The sequence below is a fragment of the Gadus macrocephalus genome, chromosome 2 (genome assembly GCF_031168955.1).
Source record: "Gadus macrocephalus chromosome 2, ASM3116895v1".
NCBI classification, from domain to species: Eukaryota; Metazoa; Chordata; class Actinopteri; order Gadiformes; family Gadidae; genus Gadus; species Gadus macrocephalus.
In genome coordinates this window covers 13,103,688-13,121,379 of record NC_082383.1, presented here as the reverse complement: position 1 = coordinate 13,121,379, position 17,692 = coordinate 13,103,688, and the positions used below count along the sequence as shown (strand labels likewise).

General features: G+C 42.8%; 1 protein-coding gene across 3 annotated transcripts in view; it reads left to right on the top strand.

The window, feature by feature from the left end:
* Window positions 1-17,692, top strand: part of arhgap17b (Rho GTPase activating protein 17b) — a 33,165-nt gene that overhangs the window by 2,486 nt on the left and 12,987 nt on the right. For all 3 annotated transcript variants that reach the window (XM_060042079.1, XM_060042094.1, XM_060042087.1), the window contains exons 2-9: window positions 1,791-1,830; window positions 13,995-14,099; window positions 14,770-14,846; window positions 15,441-15,552; window positions 15,853-15,929; window positions 16,306-16,408; window positions 16,870-16,938; window positions 17,040-17,121. In XM_060042079.1, the coding sequence (XP_059898062.1) occupies window positions 1,791-1,830; window positions 13,995-14,099; window positions 14,770-14,846; window positions 15,441-15,552; window positions 15,853-15,929; window positions 16,306-16,408; window positions 16,870-16,938; window positions 17,040-17,121 (665 nt within the window). The remainder of the gene's footprint in view (window positions 1-1,790; window positions 1,831-13,994; window positions 14,100-14,769; window positions 14,847-15,440; window positions 15,553-15,852; window positions 15,930-16,305; window positions 16,409-16,869; window positions 16,939-17,039; window positions 17,122-17,692) is intronic.

Genomic DNA, 17,692 nt, shown 5'->3' with positions numbered 1-17,692 from the left:
ATGGCCAGTCTACCCGGTGTTGATTTGGAACCTCTACAGTAGCTTTTTCTCTAACAGATTACTTCTGCTAGTTTGTGTTTGCCAATTTATGTAGGCTTTATAGATGGGCTTTGTAAGAAAGGGAAATGCCCTGTTCGCACATATTTGAGCTCTTCTGCCATCAAACATTAAAGTCAGATTTTGTGAGACTAGATAAAGGGGAACCGCCACAATTCCCCAGACCTGTATAGGCCTAGACTGGGAGCTCTCGTCCAGGTATATGTTCCCCTGGTGGTGGTATTGAGGTGCTGGTGTGAGAGAGACCAGTGTGTGCAGGGCCAGGCCGTGACCTGGGTGGAGGTATTTGGTTCCCCTGCTCTTAAATAGAGAGATAATGAATTCCTCAGAGAAATTGTGTGTGTGTGTGTGTGTGTGTGTGTGTGTGTGTGTGTGTGTGTGTGTGTGTGTGTGTGTGTGTGTGTGTGTGTGTGTGTGTGTGTGTGTGTGTGTGTGTGTGTGTGTGTGTGTGTGTGTGTGTGTGTGTGTTGGAGTTCATTTCAAACCATGTTGGTTTGCTACAGAGATTTGGGATACACAGCCTCCATTTCATGTGGTAACAGTAATATGTCAACACTGACTGTAAAACCAACTGACCAGTTTAGTTAAGTTCTCCTCACAATCATGTTTTAACTTTGGTTCATGTTTGAGAAAAAGGCTTTGACACAATGAGGTCGGTGTATTCAACAGTCTGAGGTCATCAAACTGTGTTTGATGAATGTTGAGCACACAAACATCATACTGTTTCGGAGTACCGCTAGCTATCGGAGGTGTTCAACCAGTTACCCAAAGTAACTCAGCGATGGAATTGTGCTAGAATGTGGAACGCTCCAGGCTACACCCTCTGTTCCCACAGCGAGTCTATGCGTGTGTCGGTGCGCGCCTATGTGTGTGTTAGAATGTGTGCCTGTGTGTTGTCGACATCAATACGCCACTTACCAGCCAGCAGCATAGCTCCCCCTGTCGCCATAACAACCAGGCTGGATATGACAACAACACTGTGTTTTGGGTTCTCCAGTGATGACTGTTTGTTGGTTTATTTGTGTGTATTTCTCATGGGTGGGTATGTGGGTCCATGTGTGCGACGCGCTCTCATGTGGGTGTTCACCCTTACGAAGAATATTGAGTTCCTTGCATGAGCACTTCGGCAGCTTACCTAAAACAATCTAAATTGACTCGTAGCTATTTTGGTTTTCACTCTTCCGTCATCATTATTCCGATAGACTGTTTAGGATGGGCGGTTTGTGTTCACATATCTTAAGCGGAAACTGTTAAGTAGGCTTTGAATTGTTCCTTGATCTTGGCCACAAAGTTGTCTCAGCTGGATGTGTTCTGCAAGTTAGTTCTTGCTTAAGGCACATTTCTAGCATGACAGAACAGCTCCCAAACAAATAGAAAACGGTCTGTTATCAGCTAATATTGAGATGTTTGAGATGTTTGGTCAGAATATAGAACATCTTGTTGCAAACGCCTCTACTAACTGCACTTCACTCCAACCAATTCAATACAACACAAGAAACACAACACAGGCCGTTCTCAAACTTAGGTAGCATTCCTTTCTTGGGGTTTTCTTACTCTTTCAATGGAATTTTACAGAATGGTCTTCGAGAATTCATTTGAACATTATTACATCCGAGGGAATTTTACTAGTCATCCACCATAGGCCTCCTCCATGGATTCCTTCTGTTAGGTCATGCCTATAAAAATGCATTAAAGAAAGCTCTGACCTTTGTGATGTGTGTTTCCCCCCGCAGGGCAGAGAAGACTGAGGTGCTGAGTGAGGACCTGCTACAGGTGAACATGGAATTCTCTCTCTCTCTTCACTAGTGTTTGCACAAACACATACATGTATCAGTTTCCACCGGCATTACATTCATTTCCCATGGGGTTTAAACAATGTTGAAACATCCAACTCTCTAGCTTGTTTGGTGTGTATGGGCAGCATGAGACTGCAAACGTTTCTTGTCATGATTTTACATAAATCATCCAAGCTGCCACAATCAACTCGACATTAAACACATCTTTGTGATCCAAGTTATTTGCCTGAAAGCAAGTGCATTTGCATTGCGTCTTGTTTCCTGTTTCATTCAGGAGACGTTCTACCGAAGCGATCTCATTGGTGTCAGGAAGTGTGATTTGTGAGACTAACAGTTCTCTGTTAGTTACCCTGTAAGCAGAAATGATCACTTTTCTGAATGCTGGCACATCGCGCATCCTAGGGGCCACGTTTCTTGATTAACTTAAATTATTTAATCAAAAACACAGTAACTCAGTACTAGATGCAAAATGCAACAGTTACCAAGTTTGTTGCAGGTACCACATTTTGACAAAAGGATCATCTGTGTTTTCTGGTGAATTATCCAAAGCCCAGATTTTAATTAGATGGAACAAACTAAAGTGGAAGCAGAAAGGGGAAGTGGTGGCCGATGAGGACTTCAAGCTTATTCTGATCACAATGCCTCAACACCTCAACCACAACCATGCCAAGTAGCAGGCCACTGATGACTGTAACTGTGAAATGTTTCTTAACACTGCTCTTTAAATCTTTTAAGTACTCACCCGCAAGAAGGTAAAAGTGAGCTACCTGGGCTAAATATGCTGCAAATATTTTTTTCCATGATTCTTACCCTTGAATCTACAATAATTAACATTTCAACTGTTGCTATTATTGTGTTTCCTGAGATTTTAATTAACTTGTAAGCTCCAGTTCCAAGACAAGCTAACTTGTAGCATGTCTTAGGCTTTGGTAGCATGTCTTAGTCTAGGCTCTGGTAGCATGTCTTAGGCTAGGCTCTGGTAGCATGTCTTAGGCTAGGCTCTGGTAGCATGTCTTAGGAGGAGGCTGGAGCGTACCTTTGTTCCCCGGGTCCTATGTTCCCCGCTTTGTATGTGACCAGGGAACATAGCATCCGGCGAGCTAATAATTTTTTCGTAGGGTGGTAGGGGCAAATACCGCCTTTTTCGCCTCTGATTCGCCTGTGATTGGTTAGAATGGCTCTCCTCCGATTGGTTATGATTATGGTTAGGGTTAGGTTTAGGGTTAACCCTCACCCTAACCAAAACCCTAAACCTGACCCTAAACCTTCGCAGCCGGGGAACATAGGACCTGGGGAACACAGGGATGACCCCGTCTTCGGCTTGGCTCTGGTATTATGTACAAGGATAAGCGTTGGTAGCAGAGCTCTGGTACAGACATCGCATCTCACTAGTATGTTGTGGGCAGAGCTATCTGGAGGCCTGGAGTGAAATTGCTGGCATGTGTAACAATTGGTGGTTTGCCGCCTGCAAGGCCTCACAAGCTCATACGATTTGGTCGTTTGGGAAAGTGCATCTGTGTTTCTTTTCTGTTTGAGGCAGGCTTGACTTCTTGTGAAGAATCGATTATGCACACACACACACACACACACACACACACACACACACACACACACACACACACACACACACACACACACACACACACACACACACACACACACACACACACACACACACACACACACACACGTATATGTGTGTACTATTACGTTTTGGATGGGGAGAGATTGGTTTAAGTTGCTAGAGGCATGAGCTCATGGCTGTGAGATGAGTATAAACAAGACGGAAACAGAAATGAATCAGTGATGGGAGATTATGTGGATAGTCGTACTGTGCTTTTGACACACACACACACACACACACACACACACACACACACACACACACACACACACACACACACACACACACACACACACACACACACACACACACACACACACACACTTTCAGGGCCACTAAAGTCACACATTTATTATAGGTGACACTGAACTGTGAACCCTTGTGTAACTCACTCACTCACTCTGTTTGCCTGTTAAGTAGCTCACCTTATAGCTCTACCTTTGTCCCAAAAGCACTTTCTCAGCACAAATGAGTAAACGACCCACCCATTTAGAAAATGCCAAAGCTATGGCTCTTTGTTTCTCTCTCACTTCTCTTTCATCTTGTACTCTCTCTCTCTCACTATTGCTCTCTCTTTCGCCCCCTCCCACCCCCACCCCTCCCCTTTGCGCTATTTCCCTCTGGAGAATTGAACTTTGCCCGCATCTTAAGAAAAGAGAGCACTGTGCTCTGTTATTCAGCGTCAGTTCACACTCCTTTAAAACTCTGACGAACCTGCCTCAGATAACCGATATGTGTTGAAACGCAATCATTCCAAGAATGTGCTGATTCTGCTGCAACTGCACCTCCCTTCTCCCCCTCCCATGCCATCTCATCAAAAATAGTTTTCCTGTCTGTCTGTCTGTGTGTGTGTGTGCGTGCCCACGCCAAGAAGGATTTTATGCATTATTTTTGGGAGAGCTTAGTGGGCACACCTTTTGTGAATGTCAGTTTAAGTAGTTTTTATTACATATTTGGCCCTTTAAAAATCCTCTTCCTTCTCAGCCAAGAATTCAAATTTTCGGTGATTCACGTATCACACATCCTACCACAAAGCAAGGAATTGGCCAGATATGAACCAGATATCCTGAAGGAAACTCATTGTTTGAAACGTGGGCAAAAGATGCATGCCTAGAACAACACAATGTTGTTTATTTGCTTGTTCCAGCTGCCTTGGAAACCAGAGATCTTTTCTGCACAGTCATCACAACCGGCCGGCCAGACCCAACAACAAGCCCACTTGTAGCCAATTAGGTCAGCCAGCAAATGAAACAGTCAGCCAGTTCACAAATCCTAGCCAAGACAATCAGTCACTCAGCCTTCAAGTCGTCAAAAGCGGCTGCACTTCAGCAAACAGAGCTGCGTCCATCCAGGCCCTCTGTGACTCAGTGGAGGTTTCCATAGTTAGTGTTGTCAGGGGTCAGAGTTTAACTCAGCCCAGGCTTTTCATTGGCTGCTGGGGGTCGTCTGGAAACACATGGAACCAACGAGCCTATAAAGCTTTGAACAAGCTCAGTGTTAAAAAATTATTGTTAGATCAGTCAACTATGAAATTAATCGCTAGGTGCAGCTCTAGTGGGCAGGTTTCCATGCACGTGTTTTGTGTGGGTGTGGGTGTGTGTGCATGTGGACATCAATGTATTTACGAGCTGTGTGCGTGTAAGCTTGTTCCACTTCACTTCTCCGGTAGTCTGCATCTGTTTCTTCAATACGATATTCATCCATGGACAAACCTCCCCTGGCGATTAGACACATCGCTTCTGTCTCAATGATTTCCAAGAATCCGTGGTAAAAGACACATTTAAAGGGAGCTCTAAGGGCCTGTCCACATGGAAACGATTGTTGTGTAAAAACGCAGTAGTCTTGCACGTTTGGGCCGACCGTCCAGACCGACCCGGCATTTTCAGTCCCTGCAGACGCACTTTTTTGAAACAAGGTCCCAGGGTGAAAAAGAGAAAACGCCCCCCCTGCGTTTTCGTGTTAAGATTCGTGAGGACGCCAGATGCGCAAATGATGACGTCCTGCCCCCCACCCCAGATTTCCATCAATTGTATTTTTGGGGGATTTGATTAGAAATATTTGTGTAGCTTTAAATACAGCCCCTTGGTAAATGTAATTACTAACTGTACATTAAAACGTTTTTTCTGATCAATCTATAAGGTTTAAGAACTGCTGTTCTCGACTGTATTTTTGTATACAGCGCGAAGGCTTGATGCGAATGCTCCGCCTCGTCTTCTTCTTTTTTTGGTGGAGAAGCAGCGCCACATATAGGCCTGGAATATGTACTAGAGTGTTTCTATAGCTAGATACATTTTTGCAATGAGTCCATCATTACGTCATCATATAATTCCTGAAACGCTGCCATGGAAAACGAGGGGAAAAGATAGTTTTCGTCCATGTGGACAGGGTCTTAATCGTTCTAACCACATTAAGATCACATTCTCTAGCAGGAAGTGCTTATCTTGACTCAGGGCACACTCACACTAGGCCATCTGTACCGTGCCCAAGTACGTTTGTCCCCTAAAGTCTAGATCGCTTTGCTAGTATGAGCACACCAGGGATGGAAATTAACACCCACCACATGCCATTTGCGGGTGGATTTGTATGGTGGCGGGTGAATTGTGTCACTTCACCCGCCACTGTGTCGGGTAATACTTTCCAGTCAGGTCCGATCAAATTTGCATATTTAATACATTCGTCATATTGCACTGCAGTTCTACAACCATTACTGTCAACATCCGGCCCCCTTCTTCTACGCCTCTTTTGCTGAAATGCGACTGTCAACATCCGGGATAATATACCGGTAACAGGGCTCTCAAGTCTCACGCATTCGGCGTGAGACCATAGCTGTGTTCGAAATCGTTCCCTATCACGGATATATTGCACTATATAGGGTGCTTGCTGCATTTTGTAGTGGTGTTCGAATTCTCAGTGGTTAATTTCATGCACTATATAGTGCACTTAAAATACCCCAAATTTGAGTGTACATACGATGTACCCTACATGTTACTCCCGTATACCACAATGCAATGCAGTCGTGTTTTTCCTGTGGAGAAGAAGAAGCTTAATAACCGCGAAAACGAATACATTTAATGATGGAGTCTCCGGCTTTCGTATAGAAATGTCAACAATTTATTTGGAATTTAACATAGAAAATTTAGCATTCAAAATTAATAAAAAAAAACTTGAACAAGGAAATGTAACATTCAACATCAATACAACCTCCAGCTTTCCTTGTGAGTGCCCGGTTTGTTTACATGATGTGGGCGCATCTGTCTGCGTCACACAAATACCCGGCGCATCTACTGACACAAATGACGTTTAGAAATGTTCAGCGTAGTGTCCGAAATCTTGTTAGTTCGTTCCCTATATAGTGCACTATATCATGAACACTATATAGGGAATAGTGAGTGAGTGTATAGGGAACGATTTCGAACACAGCTCTTATGTCGTGATTGGTTAACCATCTCAGGCGAAAATCGGATCCAGGCTGACTCGCAGCGCAAAATGAAATTGCGCGCAAGGCAGCATGGCTATAGCCAGGCTATTTCGGAGGCGGGACACGTTCAGAATTCCATTCATAAATTAACAGACGTGAATTGTCTGGCTGGCTGAAATTTGAGAGGGGTTCTGGGAGTGTGCATGGTAAGATTTGTGTAACCAACGAGAGAGAGGTATGATCAGTTAAGCATGACGAGGAGAAGTGTATGGAAGTAAATCTGTGCGATCGGCTTTTGAAAATAAAAAGCCATTGAATTCTAAGCACTGAATATTTATGCATTGAAATAACGTATCTGGATTTGAATTTCAACGTAGTCAACGTCCCCACGTTGATTTTTTTAACATTGAATATTGGATTTTGAATTTTTAAAGGCACCCAGTGCAACTTTATGTAAACATTCAATGAAAAATAAACATTCAATTTCTAGTCTTTTTTACACGTAGTAAGTTTCAATAACTCCATACCATTACATATCAACATTCAAGGAGCAAAGATGAGACGTCGTTGTGTGGTGAGAACTGATAGAAAATCGTAAACAACAACAATCGCCGGTGGGGAGAAGCCATTTTTCCATTGACTGGAAGCCTGCTTTATTTATTGTAGGTTACAAAAAATAAAGAAAATGGCGGCATTGTTGTTGCTATCGATTTTGTATCAGTTCTCACCACACAACGACGTCTCATCTTTGCTGCTTAAATGTCAAATGTAGATTATTCATCACAAGAATTTTTATTCAGAAATTGAATAGGCTAATAAAGTCTGAATTGTGAGATAAAATTCAGCATTCTGATAATAAAGTCAGAATACTTGGATAAAATCCGAATTCTGATAATTAAATCCAGCATTAAAGGTTCATTTAAGAAGGTCCTCACCAGTCATTTGTCGCCTGGTCGCGATGTCGAGTTTTTTTTAAAGTAGTTCACTAGCGTGCAATATTTGCAGTGTCAGAATTCTGAGAGTTTAGTCAGCATTCAGATTTCTCAGAAATCTCTGACACTGCAAATTAAAGCGCTACTACTAGCGAACTACTTTCAGCGTGACTGGAGAGAACTTCCTTAAATTAACCTTGAATGCTAGATTTGCATGAACGCTTTTGTGTGAATTAGTTTGGTTCTCTTTAATGGAAGCTGGAAGTGGGAGATTCCTGGGGCTTGCCCCATGAATTCAACCCATGCACACGCTCACACACCACAGTTCGTATTTCTCACGGGATACCAGGATAGCGCCCACCAATTGAGGCCACTATTTAACAGTGTTACAGGTAGGAATCAAATGTGTTTCCCGTACGTAGGGTAACCAGACGTCCTCTTTTGCCCGGACATGCCCTCTTTTTGAGACACTTTTAAAAAATGTTTTGCGGAATTTCAAAATCGTCCGGGATTTTATTAAAGCCTCATACATGTTCACATTGAATTTGCATTGCGTTTCTCTGGGTCGTTCACAAACTAGTTAGGCTACGCCCTCCCCTACTCAGTTCTCTTCGCTTTGCATTGGTGGAAGTGAGTAGGGGAAGCGGTTAAGTAGAGCCTTCAGATTGGTTTGACTTACTCAGTTACCGTCGTGTTTTGTATTTATTTTTTTACCATTATTGTTTTATAGGGACGAACATTCACACATTTCTCCTACAGGGGATTGATAAAGTTCTATCTAGACTATTGAACAGAAAGAAACACTTGGTCATACTTTACACACTTTACCACAGCATTCGTCTAATGCCACAGATATATTTTCAGCATTGGACTGAATGCCACATAAATATATAATTATGTTTATGCACGTTTGCAACGTTTAAATGTTCAGGGTATAAAGTTCAAATATATGCCTCTACTTGTATTGCTTAAGCCAATAGCCTTTTGAGGCATTGTTTTTTCTGAATATTAGTGTTAAGGGCCAATAATGCTTACTATCATACTTATCAGGTCTGTGGACACATTTGTATGCAGTCACATGTATGATGGTGTAGCCAACCATGCATGTTGCTTTATTGTTAATATGTCAATTTGTTTTTTATTGAAAATACTTTGTATACATGAATTATCCCCAAACTTGTCATCGTAACACCTTTGAAATAAACATGACTTAACATGGCAGATACCTGTGTATTGTTTATCATATGCGGTAAGAGAAGAACGTTTTCAACTCAGATCCTTGGTAGAACTTATTTACAGTAAAAATCACTTTTCATGGAAAAAAGATGTGTATGAAAAACACTTTTCTTATCTATTGTTACTATTATATTGTACTATTATATGTACGCATATATTAAAAAAATATATAGCGTATAAAAAGTGGCTGGTAAAAAGATGAGTGGCTTGTAGATTTTTAAATCTACCTGCCACAGTGGAAAAAAGTTAATTTCCATCTCTGGAGCACACCATCCGTACTCAAGTACAGTTCAATTCCGTGGCCTGAGTACACTTCGGAGAGGTGTGCTCAGGCCACGGTACAGATGCTAATGAGCTGACACGCGCACACGCACAGATAAGCAACCTGAGCTGGATGGCGTATAGTCCATGCAACCCTTTTACCCCATTAAACAATAAACATGGCGGCAAGCGGTTCGTGAGTGGGTTCACTTTGGTGCGATAGCGTAGTTGAGTGTTTGATCAAAAATCCCCAGTTCATCGCAGCGCAGGCTGTATTGGTTCACTGGATAAGGCGGGGGTCCAGACATCTTTAAAATAATTTGCATGCTCCCGAATTTCGCGTCGCGAAAAAAGGCGTGCATAAAACGTGCAAATAATTGGCAGTGTAAAAACGCTCAGTGAGAGAGGGCTGTATCTGAGTCGAACGGCTCCAAATAAGCAACAAAGTCAGTAAAGTGCCAATCGTGTTTTGTGTTGTTCTTTATTGTTGTTCTACTACTGTTCTACTGATGACGTATTAAGACGGGATGACGTATGTACAAGAGGCAACCGTACTCAGGCCCAGTTCAGATTTCCTAGTGTGAGCACAGGTCAGCGGCACAGCGGGGGGGGGCAATCGTACTTGAGTACGGTACAGGGCAACTTTGCCTAGTGTGAGTGCACCCTTATTTCCTACTGTGGAGGGCAATACTGTGGGTGATTGGTGTAATAAATCATCACTTCGTGTCTCATCCTTGGATACACACACGCGCTGTCAAGGGGCCGAGCCTGCATGATGGAGCTAGCATGGGGCCCTTACCTGCGCTGTTTTCAGAGCAACAGCTCAAACGAAGCCCATTTTAATAAAAAATAAATAAATCGACTCTACACGTTACTAGTGACCCTGATATTCCCCAATGACTCTCTTTTCCGTTAGGGAGGAGTATATCGGTCACAGGAAAAAATTGCTGTTGGAACCTCAACTGCCATTCTTACCGCTTCCATTCACTCGTTCCGCACGATCGATCCTAAAGAAATGTAGATTTTGATCGATGTTCGTTGATCGGTCGTAAAAAAAAGCTTCCATGGCCAGAGGCTGAGACACAGAGGCTGAGACACAATCAGCCATACAGTGTATCAACGAGTCGGGTTTGTAGACAAACAATACACACAGCCACAAACCCCTGGGCCTCGCTCTTTTCCTTTCTGTCCCTGGCTCCTTCCCTCCCTCCCTCCTCACCCACCTTAGCTCAGAGTGCCTTACGAGAGCCTGGATCCAATCGAATCCGTGGTCAGATTGGACCACGCGTCCACACAGGAATCAAAAGGCAGGAGCCATGGTGTTCGTTTGGAAGGATGCCAGAGTCTAGCTGGCGGTGAAGCTACCAGCTGCAGGAGAAGAACTATTTAGTCATTTGGCAGACGCTTTTATCTGAAACCACTTGCATGTGAGGCTGAGAGCATTCAGAGTATGGCATCATTTTTGAGTTACTAACTAACTAAAACAATTTATACAGAGTGCAGAGTAGCTATAGGAATGGGAAAGACCAGAGAATATAATTGTTATTTATTAATTAGCTACAATAAAATACCCCAAAAGAGAGAGGGGGAAAGAAGGGAATAAGTTTCATGGCAGAAGAGCGGGAGAGTTGGAAGTTATGTTTAACATTGCTGCTCCTCTCAGGTCCTCATCTGTCAAGGGAATGCTTCATCTGAAGCCTGACAGGTGCAGCACAGAGCTTGAGGTCCTCCCCTAGTTGTATCTCTGCATAGTTCGACACCCGTGTACACTTTGTTTCACAGATCCAATTTTGTTTTGTGTCATTCAACTCTTGACATCAGCAACCAGCCTCATGATGTTATTTCTTCTTTTGATAGTGTTTAAAGAGAACCGTGCACTAATGGGTGGAAAGGCCCTGTGTGCCATTATTAGTGTTTGTGTTGAGTATGCTCGGATGGGGATCTGCCTTTAGAGAAGCAGAACAGCTGATTGTTTACTGTTGCACAGGATGAGGAAGTAGCTGCTTATTAAACAGACGGACTAGTCAGATGCAAAGTCTGTGATTTTGCAAAGGTCTGTGTGTTCCGTGTGCACATTTTTGCCCATGGTCAGGATCAGTTAATTTCCAAGGAACCTTCAAGCATCCTAACCTTAAGTTTAGCCTCATGGTTAGATTTGTTTAAACTTCTTATACCGTTGGAAGCCTGTTTAGTTTCCTTTCAAATGGTGCCCCATTTGTAAGGAACATGACATGCATTTGTAGGATGAGCAGCAGCACTGAGTAGGTTGTTTGCACCGATGAAAAATTTGCCAAATCTTTTCTGCCCTTGCCAAACAGGTTATTTTGCTGTTGCTATTGACACTTGTTTTGAGCTTCTGATACGCCCAGGTGCTGCCAATCAATTGCCTGATTGGCACCTGATGGGCAACTTCGAGCTGGTGTTCGGCAAAACCAAGTTGCGGCATTATTTGGAGTGAGCCCTAGTACCCTCTCCAAACTGAAGGCCAAGTTCCATATAACGGGGGATGTCAAAGACCGGCCGCGAAGAAGACGACACCCCAAGAAGACCCTTTCATCACTTTGTCAGCACTTATGTGCCGTAGGCTGTCTTCTACAGATTTGCAGTCAAGGTTTGCAGGACGATATGGCTGACGGCTCTCTGCCCAGACAATCCGGAACAGACTACACGCAGCCAATCTCCGGTCTCATAGGGCTGCCAGGAGTCTTGCCTTGACTGCCCTTCACCGTCAGGCCCGTTTGCGCTGGTGTCGGCAACACGTGCACTGGAACCTGAACATGTGGAGGAACGTTATGTTCAGTGATGAGTCCAGATTCTGCGTACGGCAGTTGGATCGTAGGGTCAAAGTGTGGAGAAGACGCGGACGCTATGCTGATTGCTGTACCGATAGAATAACGTCTTTTGGTGGTGGTATCACACCAAATTTGTACACCATTCCAAACCTGCCTGGCAAGAGACGATTGCGTCGAACGTTCCCTGGCAACGGACGATCGCGTCGAATGACGTGGGAAGGTTCAAGAACATTCGCAAACTCGTTCATTGAGCGCGACAAGACAGATAACACTTATTTTACAAATAACATTTATTACCGTTCCTAACTTTATATTTGTATTGTATTGTATTTATCTATTTCCCTAAACAGTAATAGCTGAATGTTATGGGGATAAGGTGAATAATAATAATAAAAAACATTTACCAGTTAGTAAATGCCTGCTCACCTATCTACCCATCTATCCATCTATTATCTAAATTAAATTAAGGAAATTAAATTAACACAAGCTAGCTAGACTATGATACACTTTAAACACTCAGTTTACTAGCTAAATTCGATTAAACAATTAAATGCAAAACAAATATGAAGTAAAAACAAGTGTCATCTAGCGATCCGTTATCTGTGTTATGTTATTTCGTCTTTGGCAACATGAGCGCGAATGTTTTTTGAAACTTGCTTTAAATACTCAGTTTACTAGCTAAATTCGATGAAACAATTAAATACTATACAAATATAAAGTAAAAACAAGTGTTATCTAGCGATCCGTTATCTGTATTTTATTATTTCGTCTTTGGCAACATGAGCGCGATTGTTTTTTGAAACCTGCCTGGCAACGGACAACCCCTTACTTAGGCGGTACAAATTTGGCACCCGGTACAAATTTGGTGTGACAGTGCCAGTGTGAAGGAGTGTGGAGTGGCATCTCCCTCACTGAAAAAACGAGGCTTGTCATCATTGAAGGCAATCTCAATGCAGAGAGATATAGACATGAGATTCTGCAACCAGTGGCAATCCCATATCTCCACATTCTGGGACCAAACTCTATCCTCCAAGATGACAACGCTCGCCCCCACAGGGCGGGGTTTATCAGAGACTACCCCCAGAATGTGGGAGTGGAAGGATGGAATGGCCTGCTTGCAGTCCTGACCTTAACCCCATTGAAAACTTGTGGGATCAGCTTGGGCGTGCTGTTCGTGCCAGAGTGACCAACACAACCACGTTGGCTGACTTGCGACAAATGCTGGTTGAAGAATGGGATACCATCCCACAGCAGTGTCTGAACAGGCTGGTGACCAGCATGAGGAGGAGGTGCCAGGCTGTTGTGGCTGTGTATGGTTCTTCCACACGCTACTGAGGCTCCTGTTTGTGAAATGAATAAATTGTTTAATTGTCAATATGTCTTGTTTCTTCAAACTTCAATCATCCAATCCACCAAACACCAAACGAGTCAATGGCAGAATAAGCTGTTTGGCATTGGCAGAGAAGATTTGGCCAATTTTTCATGGGTGCAACCCACATACTCAGCTCTGCTGCTCATCACACAAGTGCATGTTCCTTGCAAATGGGGCACCATTTGAAAGGGAACTATACAGGCTTTCCAACGGTATAAGACTTATTGCCAAAAAGTATTGTTACCACAGAAAAATAATCTACCAAACACAAATTTCCTTACTTTTTGTGCTAAGTTTATATATAAAAGTGCAGGTATACTATAAGTCCTTCAACTACAAATAAATGTATTCACCTAACTTGACCTGACATCGTGTGTGTGTGTGTGTGTGTGTGTGTGTGTGTGTGTGTGTGTGTGTGTGTGTGTGTGTGTGTGTGTGTGTGTGTGTGTGTGTGTGTGTGTGTGTGTGTGTGTGTGTGTGTGTGTGTGTGTGTGTGCGTACCTCAGATCGAACGGCGGATGGAGCTGGTGCGAACGGCGTCGCACAATGCACACAAGAGGCTGGTTTTGTGTCTGCAGGGTCAGCTGGGCACCGACTCGGAGAAACGACATGTAAGCACTTTTCTCTCCTCTCACTCACTGTCCTCTCCTCTACTCACAAAAGAGCAGAGGACAACTTTGAATTCAATGACCCTAGTTTTCATTGTATTATTAGAGTACCATGGCTGGCTAACCAAAGCAAAGACCTATTTCGAATGTACGATTTAGCAGGTGCTTCAAAGTGAATCTATTTTGATGCATGTTGTTGACATTAATGTGCAGGTCATGGTTGCATCTTGCTCAAGAATGCCTACTGGTAGACTGAGAACATAGGGATTGAACTCAGAATTGATGTGGATAGAAGTCGAACACCCTAGCTCTACTAAACTTTCTTCATCCTGCTACAGTGTTGTGCTTTCATTAACTATTGCATAGTATTGAGTCACTCAGGAACAGACGTAGTGGAAAAATTGAGCCATGGCCTTCAGTGTTTTTAGTTTTCCAGCACGTACGGACAACATGCACACAGTCATTGAGATTGTCAAGTCGCGTCCTAGCATGTGTTTTTAACGTTCTTTGACTCCTTTTTATTCAGCTATATGATGGATCATAGCATCCGTACAACTCTGTTAATGTTTTAGCACATAGAACACGGTTTAGTGATGGTTGGTGGGTTTGTCTCTGAAAACGGTTTCACCTCTACCTGGTGCCTCACTTTCACTTTCTATTCATCCCCCTGCAGAAAAAGCTGCCACTGACGTCTCTGTCCCAGGCCATGCAGGACGGAGGCAGCCAGCTGGGCGAAGAGAGTCTGATCGGGTCGGTATAAGTAAACTCTCTTAACATAGCTCAATAATACAGCTCATGGCTGTCTTAAAGAATGCAGACTCACTTACCTTACCCTCATCCTCAAACTGCCATTTGCTAAACTATTTTACACTTGGGTTAAATAGTAAAAGTCCATTCAAATTTAATCATCTAAATACAAAGATGATTGTGGAGAAGGAAAAGAGCATAAGTTGTCTACACTGGCTGTATGAGGGTTTAGTCTATCCTTTTCCACTACCACAATTCTTATGGAAAATGCAGCATATTTGATGTAAATCGAAAAGAAAGTGGCTGCGTAGAACAGATCATAGCTGATTTGAGTGGTTGGACTCGAGGACATCTTAGATGTGTTTGGCTTTACACTGTTGGTCCTTCTCAGGAGTGTGAGCCTACTGCAGCTTCCCACTCACTCACTCACTCACTCACTTGCTCTGTGTGTTTCTGTGTTTGAGAGATTTACCCCGTTGTTAGTGTATGTGTTTTGGATTGTTTTATCTTGGTCCTGTGTGTATGTACTCATTATTGGTTTTGTGTGTGTGTGTGTGTGTGCGTGTGCGCTTGTATTCTGTCCTTGTGCTTGAGCAGTAAGATGATGGATGTGTGTGGGGAGGCAGAGAGCAGGCTTGCCTCGGTACTTATGCAGCACGAGGTCACGCTAGAGCGGGACGTCCTGGAGCCTTTCAATCAGCTCACAGAGGTACAAACACACCGCTAAGCACCACTACATAGCACATGACGTCCATAACACACCATAACACACCAAAACACTGCACTAAACCCCCTTAAGAAAAACACCACACACTACCACACACCATACCAGACCACTACACACCATAACACAAAAACATACCACTGCACACATCACTCCATAGTACAACTGCTCATTATAAAAATATGTACTGACGGTCTGGGCAACATTGTAATGTAGATTATATGGATCAGGTTGTGTGTTGAAAGTGTACCTTATGAGTTGGAGTCTCTGTTTTTTATTCCAAAGGTGGAAATTCCAAACGTGCTGAAAATGAGGAAGCAACTGGGCAAGCTGGTTCTGGACTATGACTCGGCTAAGGCTAGGTACGCTAGATGCTAGCTCGAACACTGTTTGATATGATCGAAAAGGGATGCTATTTCTACCTTTGGGCATGCAAATCTTAAAGGCAAAGTTACTTAAAAAGAATAGACGACTGTGTACTCGTACTACTTGTGTAATGTCAAAATAAATTTTACAAAAGGAATTAAAGATATTTTGATTTTTTTAATATCTAGGGGCCGCCCTTTATTTTCATATGTGCAATGCCAGCGAAAATGACAACAGAACATTATAATTATTTTATAATAATTGTTTTTAACTGATAAAAAATACCTGGCTAGGTTATTATTTTTTATTTGATTTAATCTTAAACCTTTATGTGTATTACCTACCTGCCTAACATTTTTCAATTACCCACAGGTGGTACCAGGCGACAAGGACCAATAACCAGGCCATGGCGTCAAAGGTGGACTCACTCAAGGACGAGATGGATGAGGCTCTTAATAAAGTAGAAATATGCAAGGTAGATACTAACAGATTTATTAAAATTGAGTCAAACCCTAGAGGCTTTATAGTCCCAGCTCCGGTCTCTTTATTAAGTTGGAACAATGGGCCTTATTCACATAGCGGCCATCTTGGTTCTAAATGCTGGATGGGGGGAACTGAAGGATGCAGAATTTCGCATTATTCCGTTCCCCCCCCCCGAACTAGCATTCAGAGCCAAGATGGATGCCAGGTGAATAAGGTTCATATCTAAGCAGGGTAGGAACAGGGCAGCCTTTGTCATCAGAAGTCAAGTCTTACAACCAATCAGGTTATATGACTTACAACAGTATGACTTTGGACATTTAATCTGCTTGCTCGTCAGATGTTGTCTTCAAGAGGAATTTGGTGAATAAGTAGATAATGTAGATGACATGAAAGAGATTTGTGAGACTGAGTGAGGGATATTATCTTATAAATGTATTTTTTATTGCCACACAGGACCAGCTTTCTGCGGATATGTATAACTTTGCTTCAAAAGAGGGAGACTACGCAAGTTATTACGTTTTGGTAAGTCTGCGATGATGAAGGTCACATCCTCTCCATATCTAAACTGTTGAGTGCATCCATCATTTATTTTGTGTGTGTGTTGCATGTGTGTATGTGTGTAGCTATTGGAGGCCCAAGCAGACTACCACAGGAGGTCTTTGGCTGTACTAGAAGCGGCCATCCCTGCCATTCAACTGCAGCAAGGTAAACATCACCCGCAAGAAACACCTAATATAAATACCGAATGAAACTTACATTTATTATCGATTGTTGGTGATCGACGTACACTACGAACTACACAAACTACGCATCCCAACATGCAACAGTATCTAAAATCTGAATTTAGGAATTGAGAAACCAATTATTTATATGGATAGGTACACACTTCAGCATGTAACCCCAAAGAAACCTGAAACCTGACTAAACGATAAACGATAAACCATTTCATTTGATTGTGTAGGCCTACTGTGTTTGTATTTTTCGGTAATATTGTGCGGGATATTCTATTTGTAGGACAGGGATACTAAATGAGTGATGCTATTGTGCTATTGCATTGCTTGGCTTCTAGAAGAAAAGCCTATAAGTTATGCATTTTTTGGGAGGGGGAGGGGGGGGGGGGGGGTTGGCTCAGTGGTCTGTGTGCAGGTTTCATGTTTCTAGCAGCCTTTCAGAACCATTAAAGATTATCCCAAAAAAGTAAAATGCAAAGTGTATCAAGTTCTCACACTGCTGAAAATTATTCTCTCCATCATTACTCACAAGTGCATTTTACATT